Source organism: Hemiscyllium ocellatum, chromosome 21 (genome assembly GCF_020745735.1).
Source record: "Hemiscyllium ocellatum isolate sHemOce1 chromosome 21, sHemOce1.pat.X.cur, whole genome shotgun sequence".
In the NCBI taxonomy this organism is placed as follows: domain Eukaryota; kingdom Metazoa; phylum Chordata; class Chondrichthyes; order Orectolobiformes; family Hemiscylliidae; genus Hemiscyllium; species Hemiscyllium ocellatum.
In genome coordinates, this window is record NC_083421.1 from 38,065,102 (window position 1) to 38,079,429 (window position 14,328).

General features: G+C 43.2%; 1 protein-coding gene across 1 annotated transcript in view; it reads right to left on the minus strand.

The window, feature by feature from the left end:
- Window positions 1-14,328, minus strand: part of akna (AT-hook transcription factor) — a 118,519-nt gene that overhangs the window by 18,166 nt on the left and 86,025 nt on the right. Inside the window, exons 14-16 of the mRNA XM_060841025.1 lie at window positions 13,783-13,933; window positions 8,571-8,723; window positions 7,277-7,389 (exon numbers count right to left, since the gene is read on the minus strand). Coding sequence (XP_060697008.1) covers window positions 7,277-7,389; window positions 8,571-8,723; window positions 13,783-13,933 — 417 coding nt within the window. The remainder of the gene's footprint in view (window positions 1-7,276; window positions 7,390-8,570; window positions 8,724-13,782; window positions 13,934-14,328) is intronic.

Consider the following 14,328-nt stretch of genomic DNA (forward strand, 5'->3'; position numbering starts at 1 on the left):
TTGGTACCAGTTGGCAGAATACACTGACTGACAAGAATGCAGCTGATGGCTGAGAAAAAGCAGGATCCAATTTTTCACAGAATATATCCTGGAAGCAATGCTAATGATTGCAGATTTGTGGATTAGAGTCTGTGTGCGTGTTTGTGTGATTACACGTGCCTGTGGGTGGGGATGGGTGGTAGTTTGGGGGAGGGTTGTACTGATTATTGACTTGAGCTCATAGGTGGGCAATTTTGAGTTACCGCACGATTAAATCAGTCGATTAACATCAAATGTAAGAATATTCAGACTTGTGATTCCTGTTCAGCAAAAAGCTTGGTGCAATGACCCCTAATGAGTTGCTGATTTTCTGGAAGTATGTTTTAATATCACTGTGTACTTCAATGAGTTCTTCCAATAACTTATTGTTTCTCCTTTGTTCCTCCACGATCTCCCAACGAAGATTAAGACTACTTTTGTCTGAATATAAGGAGCTTTCTGAATAGTGAGGTTTTCGGTTCCCTCCCCCCACCGCATCTTCCTGCCTTGGTGCTGAACCACAGTGTGCTTCTTCATTTTTGAATGTCATGCATTTCATGCTGTCTTGCATTCTCCTTTCTGGGGCTAACTTTGTTTTGATCTCTTGCTCTGTTTTCTGACTGAGGCGTTGAATAGGATGATGATGAAGATGATGTGAAGAGGGCCTTTCTGTGTTAGTAACAAAATATTTGACATTAAAAGGTGTGCGACATTTTGACCTTTCAAAGCCTTACGCTAGTCACTGCGATGCTCGTTTTTAACAGAGTTCCTATTCTACTAAGCCAGGGTTTAGTTAATTAAAACTCAACTGTTGAACATTCGTTCAAAATGCATATAACCAACAAATGAACTTCCCTGCCTCAAAGGTTCCTAGATTACTGGCAACACTGAAAGCAAACGTTTGTGCTGTTGGCTCAGTACAACCAAAGAAAACGTGTTCGTTCCATTGCAGAGATTACACACAACAGTAAACAGTATCACAAGACAAATGAGATACCACTTAATACTTGCAAGCCAATATAATGCTGGGTCATTATGTTCAATATAAGCAAGTTCCATAGAGTAGGCATTCCTGCCGTCCCCAGGGCGAGTTTGGTCATGGGGAGGGCAAGGTATAATTCAGCACTTTTTGTTAAGATTAGATTAGACTCCCTACAGTGTAGAAACAGGCCCTTTGGCCCAACAAGTCCACACCAATGTTCTGAAGAGTAACCCACGCCTAACAACTATGGACAATTTAGCATGATCAATTCACCTGATCTGCACAGCTTTGGAATGTGGGAGGCAATCCACACAGACACGGAGATAATGTGCAAACTCCACACACAAGGTCACCCAAGGCTAGAATCGAACCTGGGACCCTGGTGCTGTGAGACAACAGTGCTAATTACTGAGCCATGTTGACAGGTAGGAAACCCTCTACCTCCCAGCCTCTGTCCTGCTCACATCCAATAAACGCTCGTATAAGAGTCCATTCTGCTGCTGCTGTTTGTCACCTCGTGTTGAGCTGGGACCCAGTTTGACGGAAACCTGAAAAGCAAAAGGCTGCCCATGGTGGCTGGTGGGGGGAGGGATGAGGGGTTATTTCTGGGGAAAGACAGGGTGGATATGGTGCAAGCATTTGTTGCCAGAGCATTTGATTGGTTTCGCCAACATACAACAAATGAATGGAAACTGCACAACAATCACCAGGCAGGAATGTTCCCTCTCAGCGGGGGTACACTTCAGCAGTTAAGGTTATTTGGCCTCGGATCTTCGGGTGACTGTCGTCAAAGGTGGACTTTGGGATATGCAACAACGCAGAGTTGTTGAGCAGATGCTGTTAGCCAAGTTCGATACCTGTGGGGATGGCCTCAACCAGGGTCTTGGGTCTATGTCACACTACAGGTGACCCCACTACACTACGCACTCTCTCACACACGCTCTCAAACATAATCACACTCACACAGACCGTCTGTCATACACAAACACGCAGTTACTCTCACACTCACGCGCACACCCTCTCACAGGCATATACTCTATCACACTTGGGCATACACTCTTATCAGCGCACACACACAAACACACATACTCAGACACTCTCTTGCTCTATCTTTCCATCCCCCCCCCGCCACCACACACACACACACACACACACACACACACACGTCTATGGAGTGAATTTGCATTTGCAGATATTTTCTATTTTGTTCAAAAAGCATACAATCTGTAGGCAGTCAGTCAATGTGACATTTTATAAATTTCTACTTTGAAAATAGAGCCAGTCTGACTCCAGATAGGGATACAGAAAAATTCTAACCTCACACTTTTAATGCACTGCCTGAGCGGAGATGTCACCCATTTATATAAACCTCAAGTTATCCTGAGGCTGTGACTTGAAAGAAGTTCTGGGGTTTACATATCAATCAATCAAAACCTGCATCCCCATCCCCTTTGAAGACTTAACAGCAATCTAGGTTTGCTCAATACATTGCATCAGTTGTATGACACTTTGATCTTTTACTTTAAATTCTGTGTCCTATGATCCTGCCCCCCCCCCCAGCAACCTGACAAAGGAGCAGCGCTCCGAAACCTTGTATGTCTAAATAAACCTGTTGGACTATAATCTGGTGCCGTGTGATTTTTAACTTTATAAATCGTGTGTTTTCGCTATTTTCAGATGATTCAGGAGCAGCTTCTTTTTGCAAAAATAATCCTTGTCCTGGTCAATTGTTTCCCCATGTCCTACGGGCAGCGAAGCCTCTCTGGAATGCAGTCCCACAGACTTTAGCTGTACACAAGTTGCTTCTCCACATTTATTCCATAGGTATGAGTTCAATTGGCAATGTTGGCACCTTATTCAACTTTAAGAAGTGCCAAAGCTGATTCAGGTCAGACAGAAGGCTCTGAAGGGGCACTGGGCTAGAAACATTAACTCTGGGTCTCTCTGCACAGACGCTGTCTTTGTTCCTGATCAGTGAGAACTCTGATTTCCCCAAAACAGACCAGCTAAGACGATTTCTTGTGTCCAATAAACCCACATGCTGAGATCCATCAACACTGAGACAAATATCTAAACAAGGAATGTCTGTGATTTCAGCTTCTTACCAGGTAATCCAACTGCCCAACAATTCTCTCTAAAATAATAGCTTAAACTCCTGAAGACTGGTTGGTGCTTAACTTTCAATTTTCTGGCCTCTGTTTTTCACAAATACTGCCTCAAATATCATAGCCACAGGTTTCAGCAGCCTGCGAGTAACTTTTCCAAGCTCATTACTAGCAATAGTGAGGAATGTTTTAGAATCTTCTGCAGTACGTTGAGTCAGTATTTTGCTGTTGCTGTTTTGTCTGTAAAGCGTTGTGAACTAATTAACCAGGAACCAATTGTGTCGCAGTGGGCAACATTCACAGCTTCAGTGGAGAGTCAGCTGTTGTGTAACGCGACATAGGCTTATGAACTCGGGCAAAATGGTAAAGTGGAATTAGCATTCTGAACTTTCCAGGCGTAAAGTGTGGATACTTCCAACATCTAGGAACTGAAAGACAATTGAAGACACAGTGGGTAAGGGGAAACTTGCTTGCATTTGTTATTCTGTAAATGCATGTACCATTTAAGCAGCCCAATTAAGTCCAAATCGATTGTGGCCACAGCACTTCTGTTTACTTTTGGAAAAATTGAAAGACAGGAGTCTCCTGAATGTGAAATGCTCAAAAGACTATCAGGGGTATCCAGTACTGTTGCCCGGAGAGAATGATGGGATGAGGCTGTTCTAATTAACCTGGTGGCAGGTATGCCGGGGGCGAACTGGGAACCCATTGAGCAGAGACGACTGGTTTAAATCAGCTGCAGAGTCAGCATTCTGCATTCAAGCCTTTTAAATCAATCAAGTCTGGAGATGACAACAGTCCATACCTGTCAACCAAAAGGATTTCTGCTGAAGCTGACCCCAGCGGAGGTCAGATTGACTGTATTCTCCATCACAGGCAGAGACTTCAGAAAGGAGGAGGCTGCGAGAGTGCAATGGGCAAGGCTGCCCCAGGGACACCCTGCTGTAGACTGCGATAGCCCACAGGGAAATACTGTTCACCACAGACCAAAGGAGGAAGCCAGCCTTATCAACCAACCAGGCTGCCAGCCGGGTGTGGCCAGGTATGTCAGCAGCTACAGTTGGGCACCCTGAGGTTCACTGAGGTCAGGAATGTGGATTCTACCGCCCTTTAAGTTGGCAGGTGCCAGACAGACTTTCCCGACAATGATTCTCAGCGCCAGACATCTTGCAGGGTCACTCATTCCTCTCTCCATGCACCTCCGAAGGACTCCATCTAAAGAGTCAACATTCACCCTCATGTATCATTTCACACCCAACCCCTACAGTGATACTCCACAAAGTGTGGTTCCATGCTGAGGGGGAAAGGTGAGCAGGGGCTAGGATTTCTGATCTTGTGTTGGAGGGAGTTGGCAACAATGGATGTTTTACCTTAAGGCTTCGGGGGTTTCCCATCATGAGCTTCTCTTGCATTCAGATGAGGGATCACATTGGGTTCCTCCTCATTCTGCCTGTTCTTCCTCTCTCAATGTAAAGCACCTTTCTTCCGCTCCAGTACTGTCTGCAGTATGAAGGTGCAAAAACACAGCGATGTGTATTATTCGAAACATTATTGCAGGGATGTATTGAAGAGCTGAACTTCTTCTTCAGAAAACCCAGTGGTTTGTCCCATGTTCTTATGGGGTTCTTCTTGCACCTCTACTCTGCATCATTAGGACTTTTTACAAGTATCATCAGCCAGTCTTCAAACAACAGTCTTTGCCTCCAGAGAATCACTCACTCACTCACTCACCTCTGCATGGACGATGTGACTGGTGGAGAATGAAGACATCCTGGCAGCTTCCAAGATACGATGTACAAAATACAGCGCATCAACAGGCATGAGAAGCTCCTCATGGAAACGTGGCTTTGGTCACCCAGGAGATACACTGAAGGTAAAAGGTTGGGGAGTTCTGCACGTGTCATCAAGCAGATCCCTGGAAGGAACTGGAGGTGAAGACGTTTAAGAATGTCCTGTTATTAATAGCGACTGGCAAAACCTGCGGACTTGACCCCTTCAGAAAGGAATCTTGGTCCAGTTGACCTGATACAAAATCTTCAGCTCTCCTCACATGCCGATGTTTCATCATGTTGAGAAGCTTTTCCTTAGCATTTGGTCCCATTACTGAACATATTGCTTCCTTTTGAGCAGGAGAAACCTATCTTGCTCCTGTGTCTTCTGGAATGGCATGCAGCTTTAAAGGAAAGTGATGTTGATATTAATGTTGTTCCTGTGCTGGAGCTTCAGGGTAAAACACTATAAGCTGCTTCCATGCTAAAATGAAGACTGGCAGAATGGAATGTCGATCCAAGACCAAGATAACTGAAATAACTCATAAGTTTGGAAACCACCTGTACAGCAGTGAAAGCATACTCATAACAAGAGTTGTGAAGACAAGCCTCACCCATAGCTCAGGATGTAGTTAGGCAGTTTCACTCTTTCAAGGTTTCTCAACCTTCAAATACCACCCAGCAGTGAATTCCCACTGTGCTGTCATTGAGTTGCCCCTGATGAGATTCACACAGTTCCACATACTGGCTTTTATAGCCAGGAACCTGGACTAAAGACTGAATTAATTGTGTCTTAGCTGATCAACATTGGGAACCTGATATCCCCACATGAGTTTCCCCATCTGCCTCCAAACAGGCACTGGATCAGATGCCATTTTGGGAATTTAAAAATTGTGATCTTTCACTGAGACATAAGTATGTCCAGTTGCAGTTTAAGTTGACAATAACACAGAAGATTCTTACACAAAAGTTTAAAACATAAAATAAAACAAATGACTTATCTACATAGTTTAAATGTTTTCAAAGGCCAGGCAAAGCTAAATCCCATCTATTCTCCAAGACCATCACTTAATTAAAATCAAGAGAAATTTTACTTTCCTATCTATCTAATTTGTACGTTGATAACTGCCCTGGGGTCCTAGTCTCTCCTACCAATCTTCCCAATACCTACTCTGTCCAGGTAATCCACAGTTTTATAAGTTTCAATTAGATTCCCCCCTTATCCCTCTAAACTCCATTGAGTATAAACCCAGAGTCCTCAAACGTTCCTCAAATGTTAAGCTTTTCATTCCTGGGACCATTCTCGTGAACCTCCTCTGAACATGCTTTAGGGTCAGTACATCCTTCCTAAGGTATGGGGCCCAAACCAGCACATAATACTCTAAATATGGTCTGACCAGAGCCTTATAGAGCCTCAAAAGTATGTCCCTCTTTCATATTCAATTCCTCAAAAATAAGTGCCATCATTGTGTTTGCCTTCCAAACGACTGACTCAACCTGCAAGTGTACCTTGAGAGAATCGTGGACTAGAACTCCCAACCCTCTGCACTTTTGAATTCTGAATGTTCTCCCCATTTAGAAAATAGCTCATGCCTCTATTCTTCCTATCAAAGTGCATGACCTCACACTTTCCCACATTGCATTCCAGATGTTTCACTACATCGATATAAAGGAGTGAGTAAATTTGATTTTACAATGAAAAGCGGCACAAGTCGATTGTTCAGAAATATCCTCACTTTTATTTGAGCGGATAATCAGCACACTTACACCAGTGCCTCAGTCTAAGATTTCAAGAAATGCACTGTTCATATTCTTCAATCTCAGTCTCTGGCACCAGTGTAACATCTATTTTCCCTGCTATGGGACACACATACTGACTCTTGCGGCCAGCAGTGACTTCACATGTAATAATATAAGCATGCCAACATGAGCCAATGAGGTGAACAGAGTTTTGCCACAAGAGGGGTCTCCCTTTACAGAAAGCGAGACATCCCCCCAGCCTAAGTAACACTCTGTTTGGCTGCAATCAGGTGTATCCAATGGTTGATGTGTTAACTTTATAATCAGAGCAACTACCAAACTTCATTTAATTAAACTCATTGAGATTCAGAATATAAAACAGACAAAAATCACATAGTGATCCACAGAGCAATTTAAATACAGGTATGATAATAAAGTGGATAAAGCTTATTAATGCGCAACATAGTATTAAGTTGCATTTTGTCACCGATGGTGCAGGTAAGTGTTCACTTATATTTGCCCAATACAGGTGACTAACATGTATAGACTGTGGCTGGTGTAAAGGTGAGAGTTGTAACATGAAAACATTACAATCAGGAATCAGTAATCACAACGAACTGGCCAATTCAATTGTCTTGTAAAAACCTTTTGTGCACACTTACTTATTTCTAGGTCCGACTTGTGTTGTGGGAACAATTTGGAATTGCTATGACTTGCTGAGGATTTGTTCCAAGCCTGGCCCTCCATCTTTTCCTGATGCTCCTGTGTGTGTTTCCTTCCAACAAAAAATGAGAATGGTACTTGAAAATAAAGACCACTTTGCAAGTTGAGATCTAACATGCACGCTATTCAAATTGTATGCATTCCAGATTCTACACGACAGGAAGGATGTGAGGACATTAAAGGGAGAGTGCTGAAAAGATCTAAGAGAATGTTTTCAGGGGACACTCATGGGGATAGTTGGGAAATTGAAGCTCTTTTCCTCAGAGAAGGCTGAGAGGAGATTTGGCGGAGGTATTCCGAACCATGAAGGTAGATGTGGACAAACTGATCTCATTAGTGGAAGGTACAAGAACCAGAAAGCATAAATTGAAAAGTAATTTGTGACAACGTGAGGAAAGGTATTTATTGCAAAGCAAATAGTTCAAATCTGGAATGTACCACCTGAGAGTTTGGTGGAGGCAAGTCCAATTGAGGCATTCAAGGGGGAATTGGATCATTATCTGCATATGAATACGCAGGGCTATGGGGATGAGGCATAGGATGGTACTCAATGAATTGTTCGTCCAGAGAGACAGGGAAAATTTTATAGGCTCAACAGCAACCTCCTATGCTCAAACAATCCTGTGACTCAACCTGACTTTTCTCTTTTAAGACACTCCTTGAAACATTCCTCATTTTGCAGTCTTTTTTTGTCATCTCATCCAACATTGCTCCATGTGGCTTGCTTTCACAAAAATATTGAAGAAACTAATGGCAATACAGAGTTTGGAAGCAAGTTTTCTGAAGCAAACACATTTGAATAAAACTGACTCACTTTGACTGGTAAAATTCAGTAAATGTAGTGGGCGGGGGGGGGGGGGGGGGGGGGGGGAGGAGGGAAACAACTTCCAGGCATACCAAAGTGCTCTGCAACCAATGAAGTTCTGAAGTGAAATGTGACTGTCAAATTGCTCACAGCACAGTCGCTTGAAACAGCAATGAGTTTATGAATGTTTTAGTGGAATTAGGTGAGAAATAATTTGCATCCAGGATAATGGGGTAAAATGACTGCTTTTTTTTAAACAATCCCACAGATTCTTTGATGTTCACCTTAGAGAGTAGATGGTTCCTAGGTTTAGCATCTCATTGGAGTTTTTTTTCTCAATTTCTGTCACCTTTCTTAAAAAGGGTGCAATGGATATTGATGACAAACAGAATATCTCGATTGTTGTAGCACTATTACAGACAATGTACCTTGCCGCTTTCCTTGGGGAATGCTGCTTATCCATACGGCCTTGAGGTCTGGTTGATGGATTCCTTTCAGAATCTCCTCGGGGCTTATGCAGTGTCTCCTCCAAACGCTGTCTGAGTTGGGAGACCTCCATTTGCAAAGCCTGAATCACCTCACTGAAAATATAACATCAAATACAAAAGGTTAAAGATGTAAAGAAAACATCAAATTGAAAATTAACATAATTCACAACTGACCTTGGAGGAACCTGTTTGGGAGAGGTCACAGCACTGAAAAAGATAAGTAAATATTTTGAATTGTAGCCTAGGTATAAGTTTACAGTCATGAGTAGAGTGGGTGCTTTCTTGATTATATGTTTTATTGAGATATAACTCTTGATTAAACTTAAAAGTATAAGCCACAAGCATTAAGTTAACCTGGAGCAGTGTTTTGTAGAGCAATAAGATGGTGCTATTATCTGGGTCTGCAGATTGAGGAAGCAAAAATGGTCTTTAGTAGAGTGATATGCTCTTCTTGTCAGATGAGGGAGTTTAGAGAGAGTTAATGTGTTACTGAGGATTATATCTGCAATAAGTGCCATTGGTTAAGAATTCTATCAGATTGAATGGAGCAACAGTTAGAGGCAATGAGGAATTTACAAGAGTAAGGGGGTGTGATGATGGCAGTTATAGGAAGAGGGAAAAGTCGCTGATACAGTCACATAGATGGGTTAACTCTAGGAAAGGTAAGAGAGGTAGGCAAGTAGTGCAGGACTCTTCTGTGGCTATCCCCATTTCAAACAAGTATGCTGTTTTGGAAAATACAAGGGATGATGGATTCTCAGGGGAACGTAGCACGAACAGCCAAGTTTCTGATATTGAGACTGGCCCTAATGCAATGAGGGGTATGTTGGGTTCCAAGAGATCGATTGTGTCAGGAGATTGACTAGTCTGAAGCACAGACAGGCGTTTCTGTGGCCAGCAGCGAAAAATCAGAATGTTGTGTTGCCTCCCTGGTACCAGGATCAAGGATGTGTCAAATAGGGTGCAGAATGTTCTCAAGGGGGAGAGGGGCCAGCAGGAGGTCATTGTCCACATTGGAACCAATGACATAGGAAGGGATAAGAATGAAATTCTGAAGGGAGAATATAGAAAGTTAAGCAGGAATTTAAAAAGGTCTTTGAGAATAGTAATATATGGATTTCTACCAGTGCCATGAGCTAGTGAGGGTAGAAATAGGAGGATAGAGCAGATGAATGCATGGCTGAGGAGCTGACGTATGGGAGAGGGATTCACATTTTTGGACCATTGGAATCTCTTCTGGGGTAGAAGTGACCTGTACAAGAAGGACGGATTGCACTTGAATTGGAAGGGGACTAATATACTGGCAGGGAAATTTGCTAGAACTGCTTGGGAGGATTTAAACTAGTAAGGTGGAGGGGGTGGGACCCAGGGAGACAGTGAGGAAAGAGATCAATCTGAGACTGGTACAGTTGAGAGCAGAAGCAAGTCAAACAGTCAGGGCAGGCAGGGACAAAGCAGACAGCAAGGCAGGACTCAAATTAAACTACATTTATTTCCTGAAGAAGGGCTTATGCCCGAAACGTCGATTCTCCTGCTCCTTGGATGCTGCCTGACCTGCTGCGCTTTTCCAGCAACACATTTTTCAGCTCTGATCTCCAGCATCTACAGTCCTCACTTTCTCCTACATTTACTTCAATGCAAGGGGCCTAACAGGGAAGGGAGATGAACTCAGGGCATGTTTAGGAACATGGGACTGGGATATCATAGCAATTACGGAAACATGGCTCAGGGATGGGCAGGACTGGCAGCTTAATGTTCTAGGATCCAAATGCTACAGGCAGGACAGAAAGGAAGGCAAGAGAGGAGGGGGAATGGCATTTTTGATAAGGGATAGCATTACAGCTGCACTGAGGGAGGGTATTCCTGGAAATACATCCAGGGAAGTTATTTGGGTTGAACTGAGAAATAAGAAAGGGATGATCACCTTATTGAGATAGTATTATAGACCTCCTAATAGTCAGAGGGAAATTGAGAAACAAATTTGTCAGGAGATCTCAGCTATCTGTAAGAATAATAGGGTGGTTATGGTACGGGATTATGACTTTCCAAACATAGACCTGGGACTGCCATAGTGTTAAGGGTTCAGATGGACAGGAATTTGTTAGGCCTGTCCAAGAAAATTTTCTGTTTGACTATGTGGATGTACCTACTAGAGAAGGTGCAAAACTTTACTTATTTTTGGGAAATAAGGTAGGGCAGGTGACTGAGGTGTCAGTGGGGGCCAGTGGCCATAATTCAATTAATTTTAAAATAGTAATGGAAAAAGAATAGACCAGATCTAAAAGTCAAAGTTCTAATTTGGAGAAAGGCCAATTTTGATGGTTTTAGGCAAGAACTTTCAAAAGCTGATTGGGGGCAGATGTTCACAGGTGAAGAGACGGCTGGAAAATGGGAAGCCTTCAGAAATGAGATAACAAGAGTCCAGAGACAGTATATTCCTGTCAGGGTGAAAGGAAAGGCTAGCAGGTACAGGGAATGTGGGATGACTAAAGAAATTGGGGATTTGGTTGAGAAAAAGAAGGAAGCATATGTCAGGTATAGATAGATCGAGTGAATCCTTAGAAGAGGCAGTAGAAGTATAGCTAAGAGGGAAATCAGGAGGGCAAAAAGGGGACATGAGATAGCTTTGGCAAATAGAATTAAGGAGAATCCAAGGGGATTTTGATTTTACAAATACATCAAGAACAAAAGGGTAACTATGGAGAGAATAGGGCCCCTCAAAGATCAGCAAGGAGGCCTTTGTGTGGAGATGGGGGAGATACTAAACAAGTATTTTTCATCAATGTTTACTGTGGAAAAGGAAATGGAAGATATAAAATGTAGGGAAATAGATTGTGACGTCTTGAAAAATGTCTATATTACAGAGGAGGAAGTGCTGGATGTCTTGAAATGCATAAAAGTGGATAAATCCCCAGGGCCTGATCAGGTGTACACTCGAAGCTAGGGAAGTGATTGCTGGGCCTCTTGCTGAGATATTTGTCACAGGTGAAGTGCCAGATGACTGGAGGTTGGCTAATGTAAGTGCCACTGTTTAAGCAGAGTGGGAAGGAAAAGCCAGGGAACTATACACTTGTGAGCCTGACGTCAGCGATGGGCAAGTTGTTGGAGGGAATCCTGAGGGAAAGGATGGACATGTATTTGGAAAGGCAAGGACTGATTCGCAATAGTCAGCATGGCTTTGTGCATGGGAAAATCATGTCACACGAACTTGATTGAGCTTTTTGAAGAAATAACAAAGAAGATTGATGAGGACAGAGCAGAAGATGTGATCTATATGGACAACAGTAAGGCATTCGACAAGGTTCCCCATGGAAGACTGCTTAGCAAGGTTCGATCTCATGGAATACATGGAGAACTAGCCATTTGGATACAGAACTGGCTCAAAAGGTAGAAGACAGAGGGTAGTCGATTGCTTTTCAGACTGGAGACCTGCGACAGGTGGAGTACCACAAAGATCAGTACTGGGTCCACTACTTTTTGTCATTTCTTAAGTGAATTGGATGTGAGCATAAGAGGTATAGTTAGTAAGTTTGTAGATGACATCAAAATTGGAGGTGTAGTGGACTGCAAAGAAGGTTGCCTTGGATTGCAAAGGGATCTTGATCAGATGGGCCAATCAGACCAGGACTTTTAGATTAGATTAAATTACTTACAGTGTGGAAACAGGCCTTTCGGCCCAACAAGTCCACACCGACCCGCCGAAGCGCAACCCACCCATACCCCTACATTTACCCCTTATCTAATACTATGGGCAATTTAGCATGGCCAATTCAACTGACCCGCACATCTTTGGACTGTGGGAAGAAACCGGAGCACCCGGAGGAAACCCACGCAGGCACGGGGAGAACGTGCAAACTCCATACAGTCAGTCGCCTGAGTCGGGAATTGAACCTGGGTCTCAGGCGCTGTGAGACAGCAGTGCTAACCACTGTGCCACCGTTACACTTAATGGTAAGATCCTAGGGAGTGTTGCTGAATAAAGAGACCTTGAAGTGCAGGTCCATAGTTCCTTGAAAGTAAAGTTGCAGGTAGATAGGATAGTGAAGAAGGCGTTTGGTATACTTTCCTTTATTGGTCAGAGTATTGAGTACTGAAGTTGGGAGATCATGTTGCGGCTGTACAGGACATTGGTTAGGCAACGTTTAGAATATGGCATACAATTCTGGTCTCCTTCCTATCGGAAGAATGTTGTGAAACTTGAAGGGGTTCAGGAAAGATTTACAATGATGTTACCAGGGTTAGAAGATTTGATCCATAGGGAGAGGCTGAACAGGCTAGGGCTGCTCCCCCTGGAGCGTCGGAGACTGAGGGATGACCTTATAGAGGTTTATAAAATCAAGAGCGGCATGAATAGGGTAAAAGACTGGGTCTAGGGCAGTCCAGAACTTGAGGGCATAGGTTGAAGGTGAGAGGGGAAAGCTGTAAAAGGGACCTAAGGGACAACTTTTTCACACAGAAGGTGGTGCATGGCATGGAATGAGCTGCCAGAGGAGGTGTTGGAGGCTGGTACAATTATATTTAAAATACATCTGGATGGGTATATAAACAGGAAGGGTTTGGGGGGATACGGTCCGGGTGCAGGCAGGTGGGACTAGATTAGTTGCGGATATCTGATCGGCATGGACTGAAGATCTGTTTCCGTGCTGTAGATCTCTATTACTCTAATAACTCATTCACAAAGGTTTTGCAATACAAAAATTAACTTCAGCGGACTGATACCATTTAGGTAATTTTCTGGACCAACAGGTTAATGTGTTGCTGGAAATGCGCAGCAGGTCAGGCAGCATCCAACGAACAGGAGAATCGACGTTTCGGGCATAAGCCCTTCTTCCTGAAGAAGGGCTTATGCCCGAAACATCGATTCTCCTGCTCCTTGGATGCTGCCTGACCTGATGGACATTTCCAGCAACACATTTTCAGCTCTGATCTCCAGCATTTGCAGTCCTCACTTTCTCCTGGACCAACAGGTTACCCAAGCAGCAACTAGTTAAACTGCAAACCTATTCCAAATGCCAAACTGAATGTTAGTTATTTAAGCTGGAGTTTATGCCTGTGTAGGGGTGTCTACGGGCACTTTAGATTATTAATTGACTTACATTTAATTCCACAGAAGTCCTACTTATATATTTTATAGATTCTGATCAATACTCACTCTCTCGCTGAGTGAACACTCAAAGGACTGGAACTGTAATGGACTTTCGGATGGAAAGTTAATGGTGATGAGTTCAGAGATGAGCGATGACGTTTCTGCTTGGCATAGGCACTGAGGCCACTTTGAACATCGGGTTCAGACTCTGTGCGACCTTAAACAAAGTAAGGACACAGTTTTGCAGGCTCACTTTATTTCTCCAAAGGAATGACAATTAAAAAAGACTAGTGCAATATTGACTAAAAATGTGAGAAATTGCAGCTTCAAACGTATTCTTATTGCACTAGCCATGCAGTTTAACAGATTCATTGTGACAATATCCTTTTTTGCACCAGATTGGAGCATTTTCTTCCTCTGGCAGTCATCGTTAGGCCTTGTCTGGACAAGATCATTGACTTCCATGAATTTCGGCCATTTTCCGCTGTATACACCCCATTGCACTGAATTTGACTGAGACCAACTTAAGGCTATTTCAATTAGGGCAATTATGGAAGAGACAGAAAGACAGTTAGGAGAGACAGGAGGAAGTACAGTGTAGTGGTAAAGTCA